The sequence below is a fragment of the Colletotrichum acutatum genome (assembly GCF_030867785.1).
Source record: "Colletotrichum acutatum strain CBS 112980 chromosome Unknown BDZ83scaffold_4, whole genome shotgun sequence".
In the NCBI taxonomy this organism is placed as follows: domain Eukaryota; kingdom Fungi; phylum Ascomycota; class Sordariomycetes; order Glomerellales; family Glomerellaceae; genus Colletotrichum; species Colletotrichum acutatum.
This window is the reverse complement of record NW_026848998.1, coordinates 126753-141988: the sequence shown is the minus strand read 5'-3', so window position 1 is coordinate 141988 and position 15236 is coordinate 126753. Positions and strand designations below refer to the sequence as shown.

At 52.8% G+C, this 15236-nt stretch overlaps 4 protein-coding genes across 4 annotated transcripts; 1 reads left to right on the top strand and 3 right to left on the bottom strand.

Moving 5' to 3' along the window:
* Positions 1-499: 499 nt before the first annotated feature.
* On the top strand, positions 500-4538 carry BDZ83DRAFT_776467 (uncharacterized protein; the record flags this gene model as incomplete). Its single annotated transcript, XM_060515466.1, has 5 exons — positions 500-569; positions 627-1566; positions 1623-2999; positions 3047-3669; positions 3835-4538. The coding sequence occupies 5 exons, from the start codon at positions 500-502 to the stop codon at positions 4536-4538; spliced, it is 3714 nt and encodes a 1237-aa protein (XP_060371009.1).
* A 172-nt stretch (positions 4539-4710) lies between these two features.
* BDZ83DRAFT_599290 (leukotriene A-4 hydrolase/aminopeptidase) lies at positions 4711-7036 on the bottom strand. Its single transcript, XM_060506985.1, has 2 exons — positions 5896-7036; positions 4711-5834 (listed from the first exon to the last, which is right to left on the bottom strand). The coding sequence occupies exons 1-2, from the start codon at positions 6954-6956 to the stop codon at positions 4949-4951; spliced, it is 1947 nt and encodes a 648-aa protein (XP_060371008.1). The 5' UTR covers positions 6957-7036; the 3' UTR covers positions 4711-4948.
* A 1031-nt stretch (positions 7037-8067) lies between these two features.
* BDZ83DRAFT_290504 (uncharacterized protein) lies at positions 8068-9196 on the bottom strand. The gene has a single exon (XM_060502184.1). The coding sequence runs from the start codon at positions 9124-9126 to the stop codon at positions 8194-8196; it is 933 nt and encodes a 310-aa protein (XP_060371007.1). The 5' UTR covers positions 9127-9196; the 3' UTR covers positions 8068-8193.
* Positions 9197-9843: 647 nt separating this feature from the next.
* BDZ83DRAFT_290501 (uncharacterized protein) lies at positions 9844-11137 on the bottom strand. Its single transcript, XM_060502183.1, has one exon. The coding sequence runs from the start codon at positions 10641-10643 to the stop codon at positions 9930-9932; it is 714 nt and encodes a 237-aa protein (XP_060371006.1). The 5' UTR covers positions 10644-11137; the 3' UTR covers positions 9844-9929.
* Positions 11138-15236: the final 4099 nt, after the last annotated feature.

The window sequence follows — 15236 nt, the reverse complement described above, 5'->3', positions numbered from 1 at the left end:
TTGGCTTCGTCTCCTTTTTTGCTACCCCGGTAGCCACAGCCTGATCTTACGGAGCATGATCCCCCCCAAAAGGCGAGACGTAATCATCTGCTTGCTTCATTCGACTATCTCGGCAATCTTATAGCAGCCAAGCCTCTACGATCAATCTACCACTTGGTCTTTCAAGGCCAGCTCAAATGTTGCACAGTCCGGGCGCCTCATATCTGGTCATCTGTCCAGGACTTGGCTACGCAAAGCCTCTATCAACGCGAAGGTTCGAAAGTCGCGTGTTCTCTTGACAGACAGGATGGAAGAACTTCCAGTGTTTCCATTAGCTGCAGCTAGCAGGGCTTGCAGGCACTCTTTCAGATATTTATTATCGGCGTTAGAAAATCCAGATCAACGGTCTGATGGAAAGCTGGACGCCAGTACTGTGGGGGCTCAACGCGATCGGTTCAAAGTATGGGCGTCCAATCTCGGGGCTTTACAGCACGGAAGGGCGTCTCTAGACTTCCGCCTGATGGACGCACCTCTTCTACAGAACGTGGTCTTGAAGTTTCTGAATGAGTTGAAAAAGACTGTTCATGAAAGTAGGTCTCTGTTACAACAGAAGTAAAACTGATGCAATATCTGATCGACACAACCAGGTACCAAAGTTGTCGAAGGAAAGAGGCAGCCGAAAGAGAACTTTCTGATCGAGACTCTGAGCTATCCATCGGCCCACGAGGACGATTCCTCTAGTTCCAGCAGCTGTTCTGAGGGACTTGAGATAATTAACGGCAATTTTGCGCAAACAGAATTGGGCCAGAACTCCGACGAGATCGACGACATAATATCTTCGTTGGTCAAGGTATCCTTCCGCATCAGAGGAATCCGCTCGAGGGATTCCCAAACAGCACGGAAAGCCATGATTTATAAAGAGTTCATCCAAGACGAAGAAATGAACACTTTCGATGTGTTCTCAATATACTCCGTCTTTGACCAGCGGCATGTAGAAGAGTGGATTGTTCAGCTAAGGAAGGCTGCCGAAGCAAGGGTCTCTACATCCCATGATCCTGCGCAGAACACCACAGATAGAGTCGGCAACGGGGAAGACCAATCGCATGAGAGGATATCAATTTTCAGGGACAGTGATAAAAGACTCATTGACCGTTGGAGCAAAGCGGCAACTGTCAGACGTCGAACTTTGGCTTATTGGCGAAGACACGCTCGGAAGTTGGCCAAGCTGGATCCTGAAGCGGTGCAACAAGAGAGTCAAGTCATAGTCCCGATGCCGGAATCATTTGATACCATTCAGCCAGCAGTTTTACCTCCTAGGATCCTGCGTGTTACGGCGCCGGATTCGGTCGTAGTACCGAGCTCCGAGGGCGTTACACTTCTTTCTGAGACAGAAGCCACCCAAATCCCAACGCAGATGGATGTGACTGACACCTTATCGACTGCTTCACACTCGACGTACTGGAGTGAAGAAGGCAAAACTACGAATCTACCAAAGCCTCCTAAGCTGGAAAGCTGGAAATCAGAGTTCACATGCCCATACTGCCATGTACTCTGCCCGAAACGAGACACGAGAGGCAGACATTGGAGGTAAGCCATCACAATTACCTACTATACGTGACCGGCTCAACTCATAACTTTCATAGGGATCACATCATGCAAGACCTTCAACCCTATCAATGCACCTACTCGGACTGTGAAAGTGCCGACGTATTGTTCACTAGTAAGGACTCGTGGACTGGGCACGAGTCTCAGGTTCATCGAAAGGTCTGGAGGTGCTTCGAGCATCCAGACCTGTTCACATCGGAGGACGAACTAGCACTCCATTTTGAACTTTCACATGCTACACTCGGGAGTACACAGGTCCAGGAAATCTTGAAACACGCCTACACTAGCACACAGGACTTGCGGACAGAGTGCCCTTTCTGTTTGTCCCATGGCCCATTTGAAGAAGATTTTACGAGCCATATGGCTTCCCATATGGAGCGACTCGCTTTGTTCTCCATACCCACGGGCATGGGAAACGACGACCAAGGATACGGCAGTGATGGTCAATCAAAGACCAGCGGCTCAGGAGCCGCCCAAGGTGGGGGATCTGTATCGTCTCTCAACTCGGTCAGTCTGGCTTTTTCAGATGCCGGCTCTTTGCTCCCATCTGCCTCTGAGCCCGGGACAACTGGCCGCCAGACCACCGACAGTCCGGCTTTTGAGCCACAAGATGATGATGCACCAAAATTAGACGCAAGTAGCGAGCGCGAGCTTTGGGACTGGCTCGCTCCGGAGCGGCAAACGCGGGTGTACGAATCCTACCTCGGTAAACGGCACCCAGGCACCCTCAGGTTATTTTTCAAATCGACAGAATACCGATCGTCAATCTCTTCTATGGATCTATGGCGTACGTCCGACCCTTTCAAAGGGCGAAGGCTATATCTACCAGGCCTGCCAGGTGCTGGCAAGTCTGTCTTGGCAGCTGCAATAATTGAGGATCTCGCGAAACGTTTCAAATCACCTGGGCTTCGCATCGCCTACTATTTCTGTCCTTCCCGGCGCCAGAAACGGACAACTGAGGCGCTGCTTCAGAGTCTCATAAGACAAATACTTGAAGGTTTGCCTGAAATACCGGATATTGTTCGAACATTATACGGGAGTTATCTGCAAGATGGAACATTGCCTCCACAATCAGCTTTACTGGACATTCTGAAAGAAGCCGCGGGTAAGGTTTCAAGGCTATTCATCATCATCGATGGCTTCGAAATTCTGAGTAGTGATCAAGGTCGCAAGCTTTCAGAAAGCCTGGGATCCTTAGCACAAAGCTTTAACACGCACGTCTTAGTAACATCGAGGTCTATTCCTTATATAGAGCATAACTTTGGACTCTGGTGGACTATGAATGTTCGAGGTTCTAAAGAGGATTTGCGAAGTTATGCCAGAGCAGCCATACTTCACGACAATACCTCAACATCCCTCGAAGTAGAAAAACTACAGCAGGCAGAAACACGAGTCGTACAGTTCTCCAAAAGGGTGTAAGTGATATCCTTGATTAACTTGCGACAACGACTCATGACAATAGTTTCTCATTCGCCACGATCTATCTTGAATCTACAATCCTTACACCCACGGAATGGACGGGACACGCAAACCCAGGCAGAGAACTACAGAAGATGATTGACATCTTTTATACAGCTGAAATGAAGCGCAACCAAGACTTTTCAGGGTTTGAAACTGTAACTGAACTCTTGGCATGGGTCGTCAGGTCTCCGACTCGATTGCAGCTTCGAGAGTTGAAAGAAGTCTTGCTTTTGCAAGCCGAATCAGGAAGTACGAGAGGGGCAGTCGATCCTGATCATCTCCATGACATGGAAAAACTTCTGTTCTGGTGTTCAGGACTTGTTGTTCATAGTGACGACGGCTCTCTTCAACTTTTCCATCCCACAGCAAACGAGTATTTCATTCGCAACCAAACGAAGTGGTTTCCAAAGGCAGCAGAAAACCAGGCATACTTTTGCTGTGTATACCTAAGAAACGCCACAGACAAGGATGAAGACTTAGATCACGGACTCCAGTACTATATAACGAAGTACCCATTCGTCGTTCACGCTGCTGTTGCTTGGGGTCGTCACGCATTCCAAGCATTCGAAAAGAATGGACTTGGTCAAGTCAGATTGTACATACTGGTTCAAGACTTCCTTTCCAGTAAGCGGAGGGTGCGGCTTATCATCGAGGCACTGAGAGAAAATGTCAAGTTGGTTCCGGACAGAGTGCCAGACGCGGCCTTCTCCGAGTCCTGGACGAGCCTCCACCTAGCGACATATTTCGGGCTCACGAATATTTTGAGAGACTTACTTCGGGAATATGAAGGTAAGGAGGACGTGGTTTTGGGAGGGAGTCCTTCGCTATTTGAACTAGCCGCAGAGTGTGGTCACAAGCCGATCCTGGACCTTCTCCTTGACAGATGGAACCGGGAGCGGTCCATTATAGACGGCATTCTGTTGGGAGCAGCTCGAGGAGGCTGCAAAGACATTGCCAAAATGGCTTTGGATCTCGGTGCAGATCCTAGAAAGCCTGCGCCGCTATGCGCCGCGTCTCAGTACGGCCAAGACCGGATTATTCGTCTACTACTGAATACGGCGGCAGATTTAGTCGAATATGGGCATGAAGAGCCACTTCGCCTCGCCATCAGAAACGGGAACTTGAGTATTATTCGCTTGTTCTTTGACCGAGGAGTTCCTCATTATGCAAACTGGAACCCCGAAAAGCTGCTATCTGAAGCGATCAAGGCGAAGCGGAAGTCAATTACACGATTTCTCCTGAAAACAGAGCCGAGGTTAGTAACAGCAGAGCTTGAAGAGGGCACAAAGCCTCTCTTCCTTGCTATTGAGCAAGATGACATTGGAATGGTTGAACTCTTGTTGCAGTGTGGAGCACGTGTGCATGAAAAGGCCAAAGATGGGCTGACACCGAAGGAGAAGGCAAATGATCTCGGTCGAACCCGTATGGTTGATGCAATAGCGTCATGGGAAGAGAGAAGTGGGGGTATAGAAGATGCTGTAGCAGGAAGCTAAGATGATGGAGCGTAAGGTAGGCAAAGATGAAGGCAAATAACGACCTTGGACTACCGCCATGAGATTATTACTGAGATCGGTCAGGATCCCTCGTAGCACTTCGGCGTAGAATACAAGTCAAGACGATGGAGGAAAGGTCACTGTTTTGAAACATGTGAGCGTTGTGCTCCGTACCAGTTATCCATTTGTGTGCCCAGGAACCCCCAGAGGTTTAAATGGGCCAGCCAAGACTTACTCTGAAAGATCTTAAATCGGACAACAATTTAGACGCTTCTGGTCGTTGATAATAACCTAGAGAATACGCTGGTTCAACTAAGAATCCCTCGCAACCCGATCTCGTGGACATGGGAGTATTCTTGTGAGAATTTGCTCATTTTTGTCAAAGCCTCACTAGGTAAGGAAGTTTCTATTTACACAAGTCCAAGGTCCTTCTCCACCATACCACGGCAAATGGGGTGGTAAAAGTCTCTATTCTTCTCAAACGTCTTGAGCGCAAGCTCCCGATCAACCTTGTTGAGCGACCGGAACAGCGGCCTCACAAACTTCATGCGGCCAACGTGGCCCAGCAACTCCGCGGCGCCCTGGTACGCGGACGAGTCCTCGGCGGCGAGCGCAATCTTGTAGTACGCCGTCTTGAGCTCGGCGTTGCGTGACGAGACGAGGTCGTACACGGTGCCGAGCAGCTTTGCGCGGTCAGCCGACAGAGGGGACGGGAATTTCTCGATCGTCTCGAGGAGGACGAGCTTCTGGTTTCCGGAGAAGGAGGCGACGTCTTCGGCGGAGGGCTTGAAGGACTCGTCCTTCCAGTTCTCGGCCAGCTTATAGCAGACATCGGCCAGGGTGGTGTCGAAGACGGGTTTAGGCGGGAGACCGGGCTGGTAGAACCACGTGTCCCAGTCGATGGAGGCGACCTTGTTCTTGATATCTTCGTCGCCAGAGCCGTTGAAGAAGGTAAGGAAGGTGTCCTTGAACTCGAACGAGTCGAGAGACTTGCGGGACCACTTTGTAAAGTAGTGGGGGATGAACTTGTCAAAGGCGTCCATGCCGACGAGACGCTCGAGGTAGTAGAGGAAGTGGAAGCCCTTCTCGTAGGGGACGGTGCTAAAGGCGTCATCGGGGTCTATGCCCTTGTGGTTGATGATGAGCTTGGTGAACTCCGAGTCGGCGCCGTTAAGGGCGACAGCGTCCTCGAGGGCCTTCCAGCCGATGATGGCGGAGAAGTCGCGCTCGGCGTCACCGTGGACAGCCATGCCGATACGGCGCTCAAGATACGTGGTCCAACCCTCGTTTAGCCAGCTATATCACATCATCAGCACCCTCTCTATTACGAATTCCAACACACCAGACTCTCACTCACAAGTGCTCCCAACTGCAGCTGGTAACCAAGTTTCCACTCCACGAGTGACTCAGCTCGTGTGCAATAACGTCGACATTCTGCTTGTCACCGCTGATGATGGTCGGCGTAGCAAACGTGTAAATCGGGTTCTCCATACCGCCGTAGGGGAAACTCGGCGGCAGAACGAGAACGTTGTACTGACCCCACCGGTAAGGGAAGACAAGCTTCTCTGCAACCTCCATGAACTTCTCCATGTCGTTCTGCAGCTCCCACTGCGACTCCTTGAGCTCATCGGGACCCGTGGCAACGATGCTCCGCGGGCCGATGGGCGCTGTGGCGATATCACCTGAGGCCAAGGCGAACAGATACGAAGGGATGGGAACCTTCTGCTCGAAGCGGTAGACCGTGTCGTCACCCTTCTTCTCATCCTTGCCGGAGCCCTCGACGAGGACACCACTGGCAACGACGGGCAGAGGCGAGGCGAGGACGAAGCTGTACGTCGACTTGACGTCCGGCGTGTCCTGGCAGGGGAACAGCGAGCGGGCGTGGATGGCCTGGCACTGGGAGAACATGTACGGGTGCTTCTTGTTGCTCGTCTGCGCGGGCGTGAGCCACTGCAGGGCGGTGCACTTGTCCGTGGTAGCGAGGTCGACGTCGACCTTGACCACCTCGCCCTTGGCGGCGCCCTGGGGCACAAAGACGTGCAGAGGAGCGCCGTACGGCTCCACGCGGTCCTTGAGCTCCCATGTCGAGGTGGCGGCGTTGACCTTGACGCCCGAGATGGAGAGGAAGCTCGAGTCGAGGATGATCTCCTTGCTCTGGCTGTGCGTCAGGGACTCGAGCTCCAGGGTGACGGAGCCCTTGAGAGACTTGTCTTCAAAGTCAATGGTCAGGTTGGCGGTGGTGTGCTTGGTCAGCCACGCGCCATAGTTGGACAGGGTGTTTGGGTCTCTGTTGGCCGAGGTGGTGGACGCCATCTTTGCAGTAGTGCCGAAGGCGGCTGCGCGGCTCTGGGGGCTCGTGAGGCGGGTGAAGCTTGTTCTGAGAGGAGTTGAACCCTTTGCAAGAAGGGATCGCCACATGTGTGTGAAAACTTGCTGACTTTGCGGAGCTCCAGTTCTCCAGAAATTTGATGTCTTTCAACTCCTCCTCTCGTGATGTTGTTGGTAGCACTTGCCACATTCGGACTAAGGTAGAGGGGTAGCTTCAGCCACACGTGGGACACAATGGTCAGCCACGGACGGTTAATTCGGCAACTGTCTAAGCCACATATCTCCAGCCATACTTTATCTGGATCTGTCATGGAAGCCACGAATGTTACCTTGGAGAGGGCGGCTGCTTCTTTCCAGCCCCCACCTCACGTTTGTTTCACTAGGTGGTAAACCCTCGTAAAGAAGTCTTCAGCATTCATCCCAAACGTCCCAAAGATGAGACAGGCCAGGCGAACGATTGCTTGCTATCTCGCTCCATCTACAGAGTACGAAGTACCCTTCTCAATCGATCAAATGCCGTGGCTTGAGCACGACATCCAACGGCGCCATCGAGATGGCCATCCCCCATCACTCTAGATGAGATCCAACACCCGCATCAAAGACCGGACCATCGGCTCTCCTGGAAGCCTTGGCTATCACACTTGTCTTTTAAACTCCAGGCACTCCAGGCACACCAAAAACTCAACCGTCGATAAGCTCACGCGAGCCCAGCACGGGGCATCTTCCGTATCTCTCTCTTGATTGTCTTCGACCTCCACACGAACTTGCAGAGCTGCAGACGCCAGCCAGAACGGAGCTGAACGAGCGAACCACGAACAAGACCAACATCCTGAAACGGCGCTGCCTTTCTCCGGGGATGGGATCTCCCTGCGTGACGTATCCGTACCCTTGGAGAGAATCTTTGGGCCGTCTTCGCACTCCGGGATACGGGGATTGCCCAAGCCGTTCCTTGTGCCTGCTCGCCGCCGTCCCGACTTATCCTTCCCTCTCCCCTGGCCCCTGGAGGCTTGTCCTGTGTTTCTGTTCCCCAAGCCACCCGTCACCGTCCACCCCTTTTTCTTTTCCCGCTGCCGCATGATATCACACACTCCCACATACCTTCGTACAACACCGAGGGAGAGGGAGAGTTTGTCGACAGTAGCCTGGAACAAGAAAACTTCTCTCCGTCTTTTCCGGGGTGAGAAACCGGACGAAAAGTCTCCTTCTCACCCACCCGGCTCAGGCCTCGAGTCCTGGACCTGGATGTCGATAACCCACCCCCCTTACACAGAAGCTAGATACCTCGACAAGCAGTTCGTTCCATGTTCCGCCTGGCCGATCTCCCTTCCTACGAGGAGTTTCGGAACTCACAATCAAACAAATTGCTCTCAGCGGAGGGCCTTCTTCCACGTGCGTGCGTCAGGGGAGAGAGAAGGGTGAGAGATAGAGGATAGAACGGCAGGGCTCCAATAGCCGGTGATGATGATGCTGCTGCTGGGGACAATCCGACAATGGTCACGACTCCAGGAGGGCTTCGTTTCCTCCTGAAGCTGGAGCAAGACGCGTCAGAAATACAGCCAGCCGTCGTTTGAATGTGGCCGTTGCGCCCCGATTCAGTTTCCTCCTCGCGATGCAAGAGGTCGTTTCTGCTTATGGATTCGCGGCAGGCCCTTTCCCACCTCCCTTTTCCCGTTCCCGTCAACACCCTCCTTTTCGTATTCCATCCGGCCCGATCTTTGTATCCGTAGACCCCTTCCCGCATCTGGGCTGCATCCGCATCTATTTGCATCCGCATGTAAGACAAGAAAAACTGACACAAAGTTCTTCGTGACTGCAGAATCGGAGATGGTGGCGGGTCTGCAGCCTCACCTTCTTTCTTCTTTTTTCGGCCTCCTGCCTCTTTCCGCTTCCACCTCGTGAACAAGCCCCCCCCCCCAAACCGCTCGTTCCCTATTCGCCTGGACCGGTTCGCACTCCTCACTCTACTGTGTACTGTGGTGGAAAAAGCATTCCCAACGGAGTATCGCGAGAGGACAGGGGTCGGGGCCGTGGAAGGGGTTGCTCTGCATCCGCGGCCGTGGCTAATGCCCCTCGCGGTCACACCGGCGGCGCGGCATGGCGTGAGTTGTGGATACCAAGAGATTCCAAACCCAGCTCCGGGGGTTGGCAGACTCGAGGAAAAGAGTGAGAGAGAGTCAAGGGCTCCTCCTCCGGCTAAAATGGGTGGATGCGAGATATGTGACAAGACCTGCATCGTAACGGTTGCCACGGGTATGTCCATCGTTAGGCGAGAAAAAAAAATCCCACTTAGAAAGCCCACAGGCAGAGGCCGCCCAGTAAAAAGACAACCATCTAGTCAAGTCTCGTAGTGGACTTCGTACGAATACGGATACCCAGGTGACAGTCGTTACGTATCCGGGTATAATCGCTTGAAGCCTCCCAATACGTAAAGGTAGATACCGTCCACCATTCCTCTTTGCAATATCGCTTCTTGCGACTGAGGAGAAATAAAAGACCCATCCCCATACCGGGCGAATATCCTCAAGAGCGATAGACTTTCCCGAGTGTAAAGCTTAGTATAGCAAAGGATATTGAATATTCTGCATCTTGAGACCCCTCCCCAAGGAAAAAAGACCGTCAAGCTTGCGGATACCAGACGGCCTCTCAATCTCAATCGCAGAGATCCATGCCTCCATCACCAATAACGGGTCCGTCTTATTCATTTACTCAGGGCCCTCAGGGCTTGAGCCTTGAGGGGGGGGGGGAGCTGGGAGCTTGTCCGACCACCCTTACCCCACACTTGATGGGGGCGCGCTGTCACCCTGTCACAAGAGAAACCCACATTCTTCTGGAAGCTCGCGACCAACCGGAGTCCAAATAGCCAGCAGGGGTCTCGCTCGTTTCTTCGGTGGAAGAGGGACGGGGGGCCACGGGGGTTAGGGGGGGGGGGAAAGGGATGGTTGGAGATTGAAAGGGGGGCTGCAGCAGTTCTTCGCTATAGCGTTATATGTGGCGTTGCCTATGATAAGATGCGAGCTATCGCTCTGGGAATATCCGTACAGTTTGTGCAATATTTGCCGATATTTATTTGGGGTCTTTGGGGGAGCCTGTGAGGTTTGTGAAAGTTGAGCCCGGGATGGGCCGGGCTGTGCGAGAACAGGTGTGCTTCCCTCGTGCCGTCGTGAAACAGCCCGAATGTATGGCTATGGGCTGTTGGACAATGCAAAATTTGATCACGGTTATTGACGAACAGGAGATAACCTCGTTCCTGGAAGACGGGAACGATTGTCTCGCTAGCCAGGCTGGTGTAATGGGCGTTGTTGGCCTGGATACCTGGGCTTGTAAGCTCTGACAAACGAATGCTTGGAAACTCACTGAGCAGCAGGTAGGCAAGGCAGTGCAGGGGTGAGGCCGTAAGGGTTCGCTGAATGCCACTTCTATCAAGGCCTGGAGGCTGGACTGCTGAACTGCTGGAGGGCATGCTCTAGCCTGTGAGTCTGTCGCAAGCAGTGATAAGAGCCACGAACAGGGTGTGAGATGCAGAGCGATGCCGTTTTGGAGGCCAGATTCCGCAGCGAAGGACTTCAGCCACGGAGGATGTGCCGGAGGATGGGCACCTTTCGAGTATGGACGCTTCCTCCTCGACTTGATCTGGCCCTCTCTATCTACCACGTTGGAGGGATCGCGGTTTCGCACCACTGCAGGTGCGTCGTGACCTTGCCCTTGAAGCTTCATGGACCAGCAGCAACCGCGGAGCGCATCCGTTGAAGCCAAGACCGGGAAAAGGGGGGCCAGCATGCCAGTGTCGGCCTGCCCCTCCCAGCCTAGCTCATCTTCATACACATTGGTGGTACTGGTGCGGCGTGGCCGAGCTGTGACTGGATGCCCCCAGGTCACGCTGGATAGCGTTTTCCCAAGCAAGAGGGACGCTAACAATTCAAGCTTAGCAGGGAGCTTTGCCGGAAGCCAGGCTCAACGCGTGGCTTTTCTCTCTCTGTCTCTTTTTCTTTGCGTTGGGGCCCGAGGGGAGGGATTTAGCATCGGTCTTGCTCCGAAGCGGGGTTGGTCGGCCGAGTTCGCCAAGAGAGGGACCAGGAGGACGGTGCTCCTTGCAAACCTCGTCAGAGACCGCTAGAGACCGGATCGGTGCCGAATGATCGAATACCGGATATGAAAGTGTGGGAATACTGCCCGAAAAGCCAGCCTTGATCCTGCGCCGGGAGGGCTCGGTCTGGCACCGAGAGCCAATGCGAGAGGGCCGTATGCGTGGTAGAGATGTCCAGAAGGCATACACTGCTCGTCAAAAGAGGCCCGTGTTTGAACGTTGCGTGCTCCGTCAATCCATGGTGATGGCATGCATACTGCTACTGCGAGCCGCGGTCTGTTTGTACGTTGCCGTAGATTGCAGCAAGGCAATGTAAGTGGGAGCCTAGGTAGGACAAGGGCCGGGAGCACAAGTCCGATCGCGTTTTCCGCGCTAAGAATTGATTGAGGGGCACCGACAAGATCTTAACATGATAGCCTGGGAACGTTGGCCAAACTTTAACCTCGGGTTAGATTCAGGTAGTGAGAGAGAGAGGAGGGAGAGAGTTTGTGCGAGTCCATGGTATCCGTAGCTTGAGAGTTCAAGGGTCTCGCCTGACGCCTATCTCCTTCATCTCCACTAGCCTCTGACATATTGCAACTCCTACAGCGTGTCATGGTGATTGTCGAGGAGAAAATCGATCGGTAACTGGTCGATCCTGTCATGGCTGTCGTCTATCGAATGCGATGCCTCTGCGAGATTAGCTTGTTGTACGGAGTACGAAGTTGTTGCTGTGTTAGTTGACAAAGAGAAAGGGCCTGTCAACCATGTGGCTCCGGCATTTGCGCTGCTGTAATCGTCGGAGAAAATTGGAAACTTGGATGGGACTGACTGCTGATCTCCCCCGAATATGCCCGTTGACATGCAGGTCCCGAGACGGGTGCCAAAGTCAAAAAACTATACGACGAAATAATACTCCGCATGTTGATCCCTTTTCTCACGGGCCACTCGCATCCATGTCGGGACCTCTTGACTACGTCGGAGGGAATCTCCTCAACTCTTCAACGTGTGGTGGCCTCGCAAGGTTAGCATCTCTAGTCCGAGACTGTGGCCTACCAGGGGCAAAATTGTAGAGTTGGCTAGCCGCTCAAATCTGCGCCCAACTGCAGTTTTGTCAAGGGGTTTGCGACGTTTTGCAAGTCGAGTCTTGACTCTTTTGCCAAAGAGTGATGCTTCGCCCTCCACCTTTCGTGATAGTGTTTCTAGGGGTCGCATCCCCCGGCTTCGCAATTGCCCCCCCCCCCCCCTCAAACAACACATGAATACTACCTTCATGTATTGGCAGACTGAGCCTTGGGACCTCGAGGTGACGCCGTTCGGGGGTAGATACTCAACATTGGCCGTTCTCCCGTCGTTGGCCTTTTCTCTATCCGTACGCCTTCAACCGTAACTGGTGTTGTGTGGCTTCGCTTCTGACGGGGATGAAATCTTATCCAGGGCTTCTTCCTCGTATCGTAGCTGTTATAGAGAGATTATTCTCACTTGTGATTTCCTTGCCATTGACGAGTAATAGGTTGCAGATGACTACCAGGTCAAGTTTCCTGGATGAAACGCTGTTTCGACCCCGCACTTGAAGCAGGCGAAGGTGTGTCTGCCACCTACTGCTCGAGCCTCGGGCACGCTAGATTAGAATCTCTCTTTGGTGGGCAATGATGCTTACAATGCCACGATCAGACACAATGTTAACCAGAGAAGTGACAGGTCCTATGTGATATGACGATTCGCTCTTGCGTCGGAAGCTTGACCGCTGTCTATCTCCGGAACCTGGTGGAAGCGAGAATTGGTAGAGGCCTCGCCCACGGACCATCATTTCTTGGTAGTTTGGTCTAAACCAATTCGCCACAAAGTTGACGTATCTTCGAAGGCATGTAAACGGTCTATGATGTGTGCGAATCCACATCCTCCTCTTGTTGCAAGGCTGCAACCCAGTGGCGTATCATTCAGCGTGCGAATGGGGGCACAATGTTGTCAGTGTGTCACACAGCCCATCGTTGACATCAACTGGGGAAGACACCAGGCTTGATCGAGGCCAGAAGTCGTTGGGAGGGCTTTGGTATAGGCCTCTCTCTATGTGGGATGTGAGCAAACAGCCGTATCCCGAGACTGTTGTAAAGCGAGTCTCGAGAGAAATCTAAGCGATGTGAGGCAATGGCGCTAACCATGGGTCTGCGACGAACCAGACTCTAGTGCCTGTCATTACTGCATGTAATATAAGCTTGGTATGCCAGGAATATCAGAACGATGGCAGGTTGTCTCGATGTCAGATCCTTACTTTGCTTGGTGTAGCCAGGTCCCGTGAAGGAAGATGCCTGCTGTTGTATCCGTACCGTGCTGTTCTTCAAAAGCGTGGGGGCCTTCAATGCCCGAGATTACAATGATTGCTGCCCATACTAGCAGTGATGGCGCCCTACTATCCCCTCACAATCGAGGTGCCACCACCTTATCTCCACTGAGGTTGTTTGGAAAGCTTGTTTCCGGCATATGAAGTTGCTTCCTGGCGGATAGATGCCGGCTGACAAGATTGGAGGTCGTCTCATCATCGTCAACGGCCGGACATGATAGCGACCTGGACCAGACGACATAAGTGAATCTCGACACATCTGAACGCGCATATCGAAGGCTGCATGGGCGATGTTGATTTCTCAGAAATAAGCTACACATGAAACTGATGCTGTGGTTTCGGTCCTCATTGGTGTGATGCGGCACTTGGAAGTTTGTGGAGTTATCGGCACTTGGTCGGTGGAGAATCGTTGGACCAAACAACGCGAGACAAGATGGAAAAGATGATGGCGCAGATAGCTAGCTAGATTCAGATAGCGAGAGGATAGACGGCATTGTTCAGCGTCAGTGTTTCACTGGGCGAAACCCTCAGTTTGCTCAATACAGCGCCAGCTCAGCAGATCTCATAAGATCTTCGAGGCCCGGGCCACGAGTTCTTCCTGTCAGTTGTTGACGTAACTCTAAAAACCCTCAATTTTGGCTGACCGCTATGCGTCAACCCAGTATCCATTCGCAGTGCAACATCTGCATCATGGCTTTGTGGTTCATTCTCTTGTCTGCTGCCGCGCTCCCGTTAAGGACTTGCTTCGTGGTCCCATGACTATGAGAATGGCGAGTTCTGAGTTCCGACTCCTGAGAGTACCGCAGTCATCTCCACCATGCATCATTTCCCTCTGAATTTTCGTGACTCGTTTGCAGCATAAGCGATGTGAAGAATGCGACGTCGTTGCAGACATGGTCTCAAGTGCGGGGTGTAAGAAGTCGCCCCAGTCCGTGTGAATGTGACGACGCTGGAGCATCGCAGCGCGCCAGCACGGTCATGAACCAGGTTGTAGCCGGCCGATCTCAACGCGGATGCGTCCGCGCACACTGACCACCAGCCCTGGCTATCTCTGGCCTTGGGGAGGTGGAAGTCCTAAATCAGGCGAAATATTGAAGGCATCGTGTCAAGTGTGTCGATGATGTGTCCTAGCCGCGATTGTCTTTATGAGCCGAGCCTTGGAGATGAAATATTGGTCTCTCTCGTCAAGTTGTCGGATATGAGGTTCCTCAACCAGACGAATATATTCCACTGAGGCCCGTCTTACAATACAACGGTGCGATATTGACATCACTCAGGATCCACGATCCCGGCGCTCTGCTCGTTGCAAAACGGTAAACCCAGTCGATTCCGATATTGTCCTGCCACCGCTCTATGGAGTACACGTGCAAAGTGAGTAAAGCCCCCCTGCATTAATGAACAGCTGGAGCTTTGATATCTTGGGCACCCAGTGTCGAGATGGTTCGTCGACAGGGGAGCTTCGTTGGGAGGCCAAGAAGCCAGGGGCCCTGGCAATTGCTCAGGATAGGGGAGTGGCTAGGGGCGGAGATCAACCTATTTCAGACATGTATGCTGCATCTTCAAGGGTACCTGGTTCCACCTAGTTTTCATCGTCCCCACAGAAGGATGGGAGCCTGAGGAGGTCTCGACAGCTTGATCTTCGTCTTGAGGTGGACGAGTGTTTCTGTCCGTATCCGTACTCCATACGTCCATTCACCGTCGTCCAAGGTGCAGTGAGTTGCTGTAGAATGAAAAGCACCGAGGATGTTGTCCAAACCTATTACGAGGCGAGCTTGAACCCCACGCCTCGTAGTGCAAGCTGCTTTCTTATTCCAATTCTTCAAAGACGTCTCAGTTCCGTGTGCGCGGCCAGTGCATACGTTATTGGCAAGTTGGGAAACCCCCACGTTATTCGGATAGACGCCGCTGCCCGTCAGCACGCGGTCGTCAAATCGCTTAAGAGCGCTATGGCTTGAGTCAAGTTTGA

What these genes read in the sequence shown, in the direction of transcription:
- BDZ83DRAFT_599290 (XM_060506985.1), bottom strand. Translation starts at nt 6,956, where the DNA reads ATGTGGCGATCCCTTCTTGCAAAGGGTTCAACTCCTCTCAGAACAAGC. An exon ending in AGCTGCAGTTGGGAGCACTT is followed by an intron (nt 5,835 to 5,895) that starts GTGAGTGAGAGT and finishes GATGTGATATAG; the next exon opens with CTGGCTAAACGAGGGTTGGA.
- BDZ83DRAFT_290504 (XM_060502184.1), bottom strand. Translation starts at nt 9,126, where the DNA reads ATGGACATACCCGTGGCAACCGTTACGATGCAGGTCTTGTCACATATC.
- BDZ83DRAFT_290501 (XM_060502183.1), bottom strand. Translation starts at nt 10,643, where the DNA reads ATGCTGGCCCCCCTTTTCCCGGTCTTGGCTTCAACGGATGCGCTCCGC.